The sequence below is a fragment of the Lycorma delicatula genome, chromosome 10, assembly GCF_047948215.1.
Source record: "Lycorma delicatula isolate Av1 chromosome 10, ASM4794821v1, whole genome shotgun sequence".
Lineage (NCBI taxonomy): Eukaryota > Metazoa > Arthropoda > Insecta > Hemiptera > Fulgoridae > Lycorma > Lycorma delicatula.
The window spans coordinates 32,104,388-32,118,180 of NC_134464.1; the positions used below are offsets into that span (position 1 = coordinate 32,104,388).

At 28.7% G+C, this 13,793-nt stretch overlaps 1 protein-coding gene across 1 annotated transcript in view; it reads right to left on the reverse strand.

Annotated features, from left to right (window-relative positions):
• rsh (Rap GTPase activating protein radish) overlaps window positions 1-13,793 on the reverse strand; it is a 912,147-nt gene that overhangs the window by 392,315 nt on the left and 506,039 nt on the right. The window contains exon 6 of the mRNA XM_075377737.1: window positions 3,224-3,499. Coding sequence (XP_075233852.1) covers window positions 3,224-3,499 — 276 coding nt within the window. The remainder of the gene's footprint in view (window positions 1-3,223; window positions 3,500-13,793) is intronic.

Below are 13,793 nucleotides of genomic sequence, written 5' to 3' on the forward strand. Positions count from 1 at the left end.
AAAGCTTATTACTGACTTTTACTGGTTTTTGTTCCTTTTTTTCACTCACTCGAATCTATTCAATCCATTAATAGTCATTCAAAATCCTATTCGTTCCTTTATACAAACAAAGATTTTTTTAGAATTTGAACTGTTTTATTATACGTTTTGAAAAAGGTGACGTTAATATTTCTAATAACCGTTAAAATTGATAAATTTCTAGGAAAAATATCTTGTGAAATATTTTATGCATGAAATTGTGTATTCTGCGGTCTTTAAGATTCTTTATGAAAAGTACATTAAAAATCAAATATAATTAATTATTCATTATTATCACTAGCAAAGAACAAAAATAATTATATTTAAATTAACTATTGTACAGTATTAAATTAAACTAATAAATAAGGACTGAGCCATGTATAATTTTTGCAAATTTCCGCTTTAGGCACGTGGTTCTAGACTCGATTATCATCTTTCATGAAACAGGATATAGAAACCGATTTTTTATTCATATCATTAAGAATTAACTCAAAATTATATTAGCAGAATGATAAAAATATTTTACAAGACTACAATTACGGACAATATTATTAAAAAAACCTACTCATTTAAAGTATATTTATTTATTTTTAAAAAAGAAATGAATTTTAAAACAAATCTGGAAATTAAAATATATTTATGTAAAATTACAACCTTTAAGAATTTATTGGAAACGAAGAAATCGTAAGCATCCAAAAATATAGTCAGAAATAACTTTTATATCGGGAGCTATATTAAACAGTAGACTGACAATTGTGTAGTTCAGACGTGACCAATCAATAATGTCGTCCGGGGGAAATTGCAAATACTTCTTCAAGTACTGTATAATTTACTACTTCTAACAATCATATATTTCATAAGGAAACAAAAAAAAAAATTATTAAATGGGTAAAATATTTACTAAATTTTACTGCATTTTTTCAAATAACTTTTAAGCAAATAATAATACAGCAATTAGAAACAGTTAATTATAACTCGAGAAACCACTCTGGAAGACCACGTCTGAGATGTTAGATGATACTAACCATAATCCACACTTAATATAATTTAAAAATAGAAAAGAGTAAATACAGAGGACTGTTAAGAGATCGGTTGATTTATTTAATGCCTTAATTAGCTGATAAGAAAGGAAGGGCTTAATTATGTTTATAAGCTGAACCAGTCTAGCTACACATGAACAAGATGTAATAAAACACGCAAAATACAACCAAAAAATAATAATGGTAATAATAATAATAAATTAAGATTGAATAAAAACAATTATAATGAAATAAATAGAAAAAAATAAAATTTTAATGGTATTTACGACCTTCAAAAAAATAAAAACTTTAAGTTCAAAATAAATAAATGATTTTAGAAAGTTCTTGTATAATTTGAAAATACCTATAGAAAAGAAAAAACCCAGTTGTAGGAAATGGCTCGAAGAAGATAAAAAAATCAAATCCGTACACATGAAGAAATTATGGGGCGAAAGAATGAAAAAGACTAAACAATGATATTTGCGGCATCATTTGTTGGTCTATTCACACAAAAAATAAAATACGAGATAATTAAAAAAAAAAACTAAACAAATTAACAAATTATGTATAAATTAAAATTAGTCACTCAAGTAAAAACAATAAAAAGAAAAAAGAAGCAAAAAACAGAAATTATACGATCAATAAATCCCATATTATAAGTAAACAATAAATTAAATTTCAACTGAGATATGTAGAAGAAAATTATTATTAATTTTTATAAATAATAATCACAAAATAAAATGAGATTGTAATGTTTTTAAAGATAAATATCTATTTATTTTTAAGATATTAAAGATCTTATATTAAACAAAAAACAAAAGACCCAACGAGATGAGAAGAAAAAATATACTGAAATGTGTAAAAAAAAGTAAATACTGAACGCTAGTAAAATTAAATAATAAATAACGGCGAAATAATAAATTCACTAATTATTACAATTATTTATTATTTAAATAATCAAAACTGTTAATTAATCGAGGTTAGGGAGCGAAGCGAGCGTAGGTTAAGTTTGCTTTGATTATACATATGCCGGCCTCCGTTGCGCGTCTCGGCCTTTAATCCGGTGGTACCGGGTTCGAATCCCGATCAGGTCTGGCATTTTTACACAAGCTACAAATCATTCATCTCATCCTCTGAAGCAATGCCTAACGGTGGTCCTGGAGGTTAAAAAAAAAGAAAAAAGATTATATTTATAATTTATATCTGTAATTATAAGCAATAATGCGTATATTTTTAATATGTAAATTATGTTAAAATGGTTAAAATGATCGGTTAAAGTAAATTATAAATCCAATAACCGTAATTTACTGTAATATAAATTGTTATATTGGGTTATCTATATAACCTGGTTATTGTTATTATCAATATTTACTGCTAGTTTGAGTTATTTCCACGTGAAAAACTTGCCAACTTTTGGGGAGGAAGAAACGAAAAAGTACCAAATATTTTATTGTATAAATCTTTAGGTAACACAACCATTTCATAATATTATAATAGTATTATACAAAAAAATAAAAAATAAAACGACGTTTCGCTTCAAATTCGAAGCTTTCTGAAGTGTAACTGAAAACAACCTACTTAATCATATGTTAAACAATATTGGACTGGTCTTATTATTCAGCCAAACTGGAAATTTGATTAATAATAAATCGTATATTTATATCAAAATAGCAATTCTTTTACAAAATATAATCCTATATATTAATCGTTTATCATTCCATTTAAATCAGATAAAATATATTAAATTATAATAGAATATACACCACACTTAAACCATTAATATCCGTTCTGTTGTTGATAGAATTTTTACATTTGAAAATATGAATCATTCAAAGTATCAATCTCCTAGCGTTATTTACATCATCACATCTAATATTTTTATTTGTTCATAATTAAAACTGTGTTCATTTCCTTTTTCATATTTGGATACGGAAGTAAAAATAAAATATTTGTTCTCTATTGCACAAACAACAGAAATTTTTTTATGATTATATGTATACATTTCTAATCGCCTTAAAGTTCTTAAAGATGAATAGCAAGTTATTCAAAAGTAAGCGAAACAAATTTAATATACTCATAGGTTAGCAATTTAAATTATATAACCGAATATAAGATAAAGTTTTAAAAAACAATAACAATAAAAACATAAATTACTTAGACAAATGTATTTTTAAAAAAATTCTTACCTGAACAAGCTTGCGGAGGTAGGGGAAATATAAGTGTAGTGGATGACTTTCTACGGGCAACAGCACAGCCCAAACTCTGCGGTTTGAAGCTGCGCAATTGTTGCATGAAGTCGGAGCATTCCATTAGAGCAACGTCGGCGAAGTGAAGGTCACACAGGATGTGGTTCTTGAAGCGACGCGCCCTCTTTTGATTCGGGCCCGTTAAATTGAGGCCGCAAGAGTTGCATCGCAGACATTCCTCGTGGTAATGATTGTTATCGTACAGAGGGGAAGGTTCTGTAAAAAAAAAAAATAAAAAAAAAAAGATATATAAATATTTAAAGAAGGGCTTAAATCATAAATCAAGTGTATGGTTCTAATGCAGAAGGAAAGCGTTCAAATATACCGTTTACATATAACCTTACCTCTGGAAAATTATCTTTTAATATTCTCTATTAGTCGAATATTTTTATTAAATAAAACTACAGACTAAAACCCAACATTTTTAGAAAGAATTTTAACAGTTTTGTTGAGAGGTATTCAAAAAATATTTTCCTCAGAGTATAAGTAGAAATTCTGTCGTACTTCAGGACAGATTTTCGGTTCTAGTTAAGAAAGAAAGGATGTTGTTCTGTTGCAATGATTTTTGAAAATAATATTGCTTTCAGTGTTTTTTTTTGAATTTCATGTTATGTTCGTACCATGTGTTCTTTTGTCATATTACGAGTTGGATATATTAAGTTTGTATATTTGTGTTTTTTCTTCCTCCTTTCCACATACTTGTTGACTTGTGGCTGCGTCAATTGCTTAACACTACTTCTTGTCAACAACCCATATTGATACTGACCCATAATTTGTGTGATTTTGGAACCGTACACACAAAAAGGAAAAGGTTTAAATTGATCCAAAACTGACCCAAAATGATTAAAACTTTAAAACTGATTTTTTGGACACCAACCCCATTCCTTCATACTAGATCACATTTTGGATTATTGCGAAACTAAATTACGAGCAAAACTAGTACTTATCGCGAAATTCCTACTATAGCAAAACTAGCTCGCACCTAACGATAATCGCAAAAATCTGATCTTGTCTTCAAGAAAATGTAGAATTTTAATCATGTGAAACCAGCTCGCAACTAATGATATTCGCAAAAATATGTTTTAGATTACAAACATAATGTTTTAAGACCACTGAGAAACCAGCTCGCATCTGGTGGCGTTCCAAGATAATATAAATATCTTATCTTGGTTTTTTAACACGTCACTCTCCCAATTACAACATGAAAACCTTGAAAAAGTTCCTGCGAACTGATTCTTTTAAAAATAAATAGGGTTCAATTTCTACTAGGTTTAAAATATTGTACCACCTTTCATTAAAATCAATTAAGATCTACGTCTGGTAGAACGCATCTCAACCTCGTAGGGGAAGACACCCACCTTGTGGCATTACCGGTCGTCACACCACCCCCTTCGTTCCGAGCCATGAGAGGCTTTACCGGAAGTCGTCTTTAGACCCTCTAACTGATTACATCTCACAGTCATCAGCCAGGTGACGATCGTGATGCCACCGATGTAAATGCCTCTGCAGACATTTGCTTCAGTAAAATACAAAACAAATTTTGCCTTCACGTAGGCCTCTTCACAACGGACATCTTCACATCCAGCCTAAACATATTTCTTCTCAAACTAACTAACCGAGACCGCGGACCCCGCGCCTAGTCTAAATGACCGTTCACAGGCAAAATTATCTTATATGTACAAGATAATATCTTATATATATATATATATATATATATATATATATATATATATATATATAAAGATTGCAGAACCGTGTTCAGGAGATTCCAAAACATAATGAAAAGCTGGCCTCCCCAACATTCCCTTAGAGAATCTGTCCGAGTGCAGTAGCGATTTTTTCAAATTCTATTTTGAAATCCGCTAAAAATTGTTATTTTCATTATGAAATTTTTTTCCAATAATTTTTCACTATAGTTTACATATTGTGTGGTCTATTAAAAAAAAAAACATTATTATAAAAAGGTGACCACCTCATATTCTTTCATAGGTTATTCCTTCCCTTGGGTACTTTGTCTCCGTGGGCAAAGAAATCCTTTTACAGGAAGTCCGTGGTGTATAAATAAATACGTATTAACATAGAAAGTCCATAAAAAAGCTTAATTTAAAATCTAATTTGGCTATAATAAACATTTATTAACTTTGCTTATTTAACTAACAACTAAAACAACATCCGACCAGAAAAGCAGTTTTATAAATATATATTTGTCTATTATACGGACCACAAGGATTAATTATCATACAGAACAGTAATATTGGTTATATAAAATCCCGTGGCGCTAATATCGCCAGTTTATTGTTCATAACTTGACAGCCATAAACCATTACACGTACATTACATTACCTATATATATATATATATATATATATATATATATATATATATGTATGTATAGAATAATTAAACAAATTTCTGAATACGAATTAGCTCACGTATCCGACAAATATAAATCAACCAATTTGCGTGTTTTAAAATAGTAAAATGAAACATAAAGGTTATTTAAAATAAAGTTATAATGTTGTGGATACGTCACTGGTGTTATGCTACAGAATACATCATTAGTATCTTCTAACAGTACAGGTAATTATTACTTTGCAGACAAAAGAATTACATCAATAAAACTCGAATCTTTACTTAAGTTTTAATAACACTGCAACCAATTAGCAATGTGCAACAAATTATGTATTAAAATATGATTGAAATTGTAAACAAAAACACGGTTTCTTAAGAAAAAAATGTGGAACACATTTGGGGGAAAATTGAAAAGAAGATTTATGGTCCTTCAAACAAGTTTTCCTCGTAGAAATATTTTACGTTTTTCACGGAACGTTAAAGGATACATCCTTTAAAATTCGAATTACGAAACGTCGATTTTGTGACCATGATATGATATTCGTTGTTCAACTTCTAAACGTAAATCGCATTTATAACAATGCACGTTGATAATATTATTTACGATAACGTTGATCGCAGTAACATGTTCGTACTGTAATTTAATATAGTTCAGGTACATATTTTTCAGTGTTTTTATTACCTTTTATTTTGTGATTTCCGTTTTTGTATGTAAGGAATTTACAGTTCAGTCACTTGGTGATGTAACTTTATTTTTTGTTTAAATTGTGCTTTTTGTAAGTGTATTTACAAAATATTTAATTTTTCAACTTATGTAACTTTTAAATATACTGTCTTATCAACATTAAAAAGTTATTTAATATTTAAAAAACCTTAATTTTTATTTGCCGCAAACACAAAATCTTAATATAAAAAATATGACAGTTAAGTCATTTTATTAATAAAAATGTTACAAAAATAAAATATTACTTTTAAACTAATCGATATAATAAAAGATATTTAATTTTGAAAACTTCAAAGCAAAAATGCCAAAATTTGAAGGTAAGATTGAATTTTTTATCAGTACTATTATCACAAATATCCAGAAAAAATGTTTCGGATGGTCGTTAAGTAATAGTTAATGTTTTTATTTCTTATTTCACTGCGTTCAACTGAAAATCGTTATATATAATGTTTATAAATACCGTTTAAAGAATTCAGGGAGTGGTCCCCCCAGACTGAAATAAAGAAAAAAACTTTATATCAATATATGCCCGGAAACGTTCAGCTTACCGGCAATCTGCCAATTTGTATTTTTAACATAAAAATCTATTTCTCAGGAATGGTTAATGGTATATAATGCTGAAATTTCGTATACTGCTAGTGTATCTAGAGATTTACTTATATAAAAATAATGTACCTGATCTCTAAATAAATTTCAAAATGGCGGCATGTAGACTTTTTAATTGTTAATATCTTTGCAACCGCTTATTTATTTAAATGTTATGCTATTACAAAAAAATCTTAAGCGTTTTATGACAAAGAAAATGACATTTATTCAAATTAATTCCTACGTAAATAATAAAGTTATATAACGATTATTAAAGTGTCATTCTAGATTAAAAAAAAAAAAAAAACAGTTTTCAATTTCTCCCTAATAAAATTAAATAACTTGATACGTTCTCAACTGGATTAATTTCATTAATATTATCACGTAATAAATTATAATAATTTAATATTATTGAAAATATTACAATTTTATAAACACTCTTTATAAATGGACTTTTAATGTATATCATAGCATCCTTAGATATTACACATTACTTTCCTAGCATATTGACTTGGAAACCCGTTATATATTCTCAATATATCAGTGACACGATAATCCTAAAAATTGAAGTTAAGTATTCATGCAAAATAGAACGCTTGTATTTTTTTTAAATTAGTTTCTTGAGAAACGTATAAGGAATCACTAGTTTTGAATAGAACTGATTATTTAAATACTTTACAACAAGAAACACGCTTGTTAAATTAAATTAACAAAATGAACTTAGCAGTTTTACAGAAATGAAATAAAATATTAATTACTCGTATTAAAAGAAAATTTGGAAACAAAAACTGGTAATAATAATAATAATAATAACAATAACAACAATAATAATATTAATAATGATGATAATAATAACTGCATGCAAGGTTGTTTTATTGAAGGACGGAATTTTTCCGTTTTTGAAATTGAATGTGTTTGAAAATATCTTAAAAAAGATAAAACTCTAAGAAAAACAAGATACAAAGGAATACAATAGACTAAAATGAACGGAATTTATACAACTTAGATGTTTCATGTTTCGTGGGAAATAAATATAGCATTTAAAGATCCTGAATAAGGAAATTAATGGAAGGAGAGTATGAGTAGACCGATGAGCAGATAGATTGACAAGTATGATTGCTACGATTAACGAAAGGAATGCAGCTCAGATAAAGAGAGGAAATGAAGGAGAATCGTTGCCTTGGTGAAGGATCTATATGGTTTGTGAATAACAGATACGTGAGTACAAACCACGAGTTTTGATGTTGGTATAAATTAGGAAATTCAATTAACTTATTTAAAGGTTTTATGTTTTAAAAGAGTGTTTAAAATTTGATATTCCTGAAAAAGAAAAGAGCTGTTTGTTTTTTTTAGTAGCATAGAAATAAAGTAAGTACAACTACGGAGGAAAATGAATTGAATGATTGGTCCTGGGGATTGGTAACGGATACCACTGTCGATCAAAGTTTGAAAGATTATTGTAATCCACAACTGCACAGAATTTCATGACCTTTAAATTTATATACATATATATTTCAGCTCTCAATTAAAATTAATCTAAGTATAGTAGCAACAGAAAATATACAATAATCTGTTAAAATATTGAGTTCAAAAAACCAATTTAATTAAATACGTCACACCCATTGTACAAATATATAGACGCAAGGCTAGACAACTGAAAGAATTAGAAAATTAATATTGGCGAGAAAATTTGATATTTTATAAAATAATGAAAATATTATTTATGTGTTGACATAATTATCATCCTTATTTCATTTCTACCACATTAGCATGTTTTTGAGCACATTTTTACTAGACATAAGTTAATTTATAGTCGGTTAATATTTTCTTTTAACTATATCTAAAAAAGTTTCTGTTTCAATTAAATAAAAATTTTAATTTATTCTTTTTACTAATTATTTTTTTATGCGAATTTGCCTCAAAACGTCTGTGTTTACACTGATGAAATAAATAAAAAAATTTCCTTGCACGAACGTTTCATAAAGCTTAGTATTTCTTTCCATCAATGTAACTCGCATTCAATTTATTATTTATAGATTTACAGACAAGCAACAAAAAATAAAGAGAGAGGAAAACTATTCCATCATTCTTTAAATATTCACTTCAGAGAAACTAAAGGAAAATTGGAACAGAAATCTAATTTTTTTCTGATTTATTTTTCTTAAACAACATGAAACTATTCTTTGAAGTACACCTAAACGACCTGCTAGGCAAATCTAAACGTATTTTTTGTTAAAATGTTTGAAATATTTTCAAGAAATACATATTCTTTTAAAAATGCTTTATTAAAGAGAGATTATACATTAATTTGCTTATCAACATATTTTACGGCGCAACTCACATATTTTCGGATATATATATATATATATGTAAAGAAAAAAGAAGATCACCATAAGGTTATTATTAATTATTTAAGGAGACAGCATAAGATTATTTGCGCAAAAAGTACCTGGGTATTAAAGTCATACATAAAAAACGTACTGCACCTTAAATTAGGACGTTTTGTAACAAATGAACTGATTTTATTTTTTATGATTATTTTAAAAACATCCGGTTCCCGTAAATGACCCTTTATTTGAAAATTATGCTACACACCAAGTTTTTTAAACAAGTTGTAAGATAATTCCAAGCAATTCTCATCCGTGCTACAACATATAAAAAATTTAAACATATAAAACTTTTTCATTCGCGATTAACCAATCCAATTTAGTTCATTTTAATCGGAAATTAACCAATGTTGTTTTATTCGCAATCAATAAGGTTGAAAATATTTTACAATTTTTTTATTACAATAATTGTAAGCCAAAATTGTGTGCAAAACAAAAAAAAAATAGATTCTCGATATATTTAGACTTAAATTAAAAAAAAATTCTTTTTTCGCGAGGGCAATTATAAAAATATTTACAAGATACACATTTACGGTTAAAAATTATATTTTACATTACAAAGCTATCATATAAAGTTAAATGTATTTAAAATATTTAAATTATTATTGTGTTTATTTACATCAATAACTTTTAATATTACAAATTTTAGAGGAAAGTGTGCAAGTATAACGAAAAATAAACACAATTTAGGTAATGAAATATCTATGATAATCGAAAACTGAAACAAATTCATTAAAAAATATATATATTTTATACGGTAGAATATTACACAATTCATATGAAATTTATTATATAAAAATTTGCATGAGTTATGTTTTAAATATATAAATACGCTTAGGTTAACTCCAGTCGGGTGTACAATACTGGCTGAGATGAGCAGATAGTTCAACAAAGCTTTTTACAGGAAGTTGGAGAAGGAGGAGTAGAATAGAAAAGCAGTCGACCGGTAAGCATACGGAGGGGGAGGAAGCTTGTTGACTAGGCCAACGACTGACTACTAGCTAGGGGTGGTATCACCCTCAATAGTATGAAAAGAAGGGGTAAGGTAGGCTGACGAGTTACTTAGAATACTCTACAGGAAATTCCATACAACGGACTTCAATTAGTTTATAGCGCCGCCTGCTTTGAGAGTACATTTTCGAACTATGAGTATTATTAATTTCCTTACCCTTGTATTTTCATAAATAAAAGTTTTTTTATTACTTTTTTTCATCGAAATGCAGACTACTTTACGAGATGAAAGAGTAAATTTATATTATTATTTATTATTAAAAAAATTAAATTCTACGTTTTTACTACTTAATTTTGTAAAAAAAATTAACTTGCATAAAATCCAATTTATTTATATTTAGAATTTTACGGAAAATACTTCTTAACCGTAACCCTACTAAGAAGACATGAACATAAAAATTGTAGCGTTGTTGTATTGAATACTTGCGTTAATCAATACTTTTCATATTGATGTGTAACTAGAAGGAAAATGTACAAATTAAAAAATTTGGTTTCCTGTAGATTCAAATTTTATAAACACAGACACACACGCGCGTACACACACAAATCCCAATTGGATTATGGTGTATTGAATTATTTAAAAAAATTATATTATTCCATTTAAATTGCATTAAAAAATTTAACAATTATTAAGATTTCTGTTACGTTTAAAAGAAAAAAGTAATATAAAATAAAATAATTAAAGATAAACAGTGCCGATTGGCTAGAATTATTTATCTCATATTACTGTCAGTAGATTGATATTAATTCATTAATATCTAATTGGACGAATACATTCATCGTCTTATATCGCCTTTGCATCTTTCTTTTAGTGGAGATACATTACTGCTATACAATGAGAAGTTGTCGTGCATAAATAATAAATATTTTATCCGTTCAACAAAGTAGTATACAACTTTTCTATTAAAAATTTTATATATTTTGATTTACATTTATATTATTTTTTAAACCTACTGTTACAAAATAAATAGAAAAATATTTTCATGCTATTTTCAGACTGTCAAAAATAATATTTTTCTAACTCGTAGATTATTATTCATGAAATCAAAAAAATTCTTTCTTTTAAAATAGTTTGTCTTGTTTTAGCGTTTATTTATTAGCTTTTATAATTTTTTATAATATACAAAAAAAGATGAACAAATTGCCTTTCTGATAAAAATACAAATTTTAAACAAAATCTATCATAAATGTTAACTAATGAAAACTAAACATAACTTATATTTTCTATTAAATATTATTACTGGAAAAATGTACCCATTACAGTCGAATATATTTTACAATACAATAAATTTTAATTTCAATAAAAAAGAATTTTATATTAAAATAATAATATATATTAAAAACCCACCAGGTCGGTCGAGTGGTAAAATTCGTCATCGTAAATCAGCAGATTTCAAAGTCGGGGGTTCTTAGGTTCAAAACCTAATACAGATAATCGCTTTTATTCGGATTTGAATACTAGATCGTAGATATAGGTGTCCTCTGGGGGTTGGAGTTCAATTAACTACAAGTCTCAGGAATGGCTGACCTGAGTCTGTAAATAGTCTGCTCCGGAACCTCCGATACATTCAGACATGCTGTTCGTCTGTGAGGTGTGAGGCGGGATCTGGTTCCCAGATCCGGACAAGTATCCAGTACGCGATCATGCGGCGGTGGGGAGGGACGAGCTGTGTGCGGTATATAAGACCGCACTTGTGGACCGTCGACCAGTCTGTTGTATGAATTTCCCCGGTCATAATTACCTTGGCCCTGGCAAGGTAATTATGAGCACGGTAATGAGCAAGGGCAAGGTAATGAGCACGATCGTAGATACGAATCGGCCACAGAACATCATCATATACGTGCAGCTGATAGATCTGCGATCGGGGATTTTGCTGGCAATTTCGCTAGGACTGGGAATTGGCATAGCCTTGTGGGCGCCACTAGTCTTTCAATCAAATACGGAGTGGAATCCGTTACCGGCGTATTATATCCACGAATGTCAGGTAGTCGTACAGCGGATACAGCTATGGCTAACGAACCTCCTGCAAAGGTAGCTAAAAAGGATGGCGCTGCCGCCACGGCCCTCAACTCTGCGACCGGAGGTACAGACTTCATCCACATGCCGGTCTCCAACTTCAAGACCGGCCGTCTGCGGTTTAATCATCACCGCTTCATGTGGACGTGCGGTTACCAGTTTAAACATCTCACCGGCAAGACGCAATGGACAGAGGCCCGAGCGGCGTCCGGTAAACAGCCCGGCGTAGCTCCTACCTACAAGGACGTCGGGTACGTGACCACACCGCTCGCATACATTCCTGTGGACATTATACCATGGTACCTGTCTCCGGCCGAATTTAACAACCTACCTAAAACGTCCGAGGTAAATTATGTACTATTATGTACCGGTAAACAACATCTTTACCGGTACATTTATCGTTGCAAAGCAGTCGCTAAAGACTTTATTGTTCATGCGACTATAAATAAAAATATATCAAAAAAAAAAAAAAAAAAAAAATATATATATATATATATATATATATATATATATATATATAATATTAGAAATGAATAAAATTCTAACGCAAGACAAAAAACCCGTTATGAAATAAGAATAACAAAAAAAGAAAAAAGACACGAGGACAACAGCCAAAAAATTAAAAACTAAAATATTTAGCTGAAATTTAGATTTATGTCCGTATTTCAGTTGGTATCGATATATCCTTATCAGTTGGTACGGATATTATTCAGGCATAGGTAACAAATTTTTATGCACTGAAGATTTTTTTTTTGTGATGGTGAACAAACCTATTTTTGAAAATTAATATAACATATACAAAAATAATTTATTCCATGTCACTGAGCTCTATAACTGTAAAATGATTTGATTTTCACCTTTATAAGAGATCCTAAAATAAAAAAAAATAAAAAAAAAATTAAATTCTTCTGGAATTTTATAATAATATATCTAAATAAGGAAGCAACATATATATCATTCTTAACTGAGGAGTGGGTAATAAGAAAAAAATAAAATTGTAAATTCAAACCGATTGAAACGAAATTATCTTAACTTTTTTCAGAAGGTTACAACTATGATGAATTCATCGTATACTTTGTATGATGATATAGCGTCTGCTAATACATGCGTAAGTGTATAAACCAGAAGGAAAAAATATGTAGGCAAAACGATTGATCTATGAACAGGCTTGAGATTAAATCAAGAAAACAATGATGGTGATTAACCAATCGCTACATATTTATTGGCGTGCTCTATTTAATTTTTATTATTACTTAATTTTTTGCATAAAATGTATGTAAATATTCTACAATGAGATGATGCAATACATCTCATTTATTTGTACGGTTAAAAAGATGGTTCTTTATAAATTATTCACCCAAAAAGAAATTACTTTTGTTTTTTAAGGAAAAAATATTGGACGAAAATATATAGGGTAGATTATAATAATAGCAG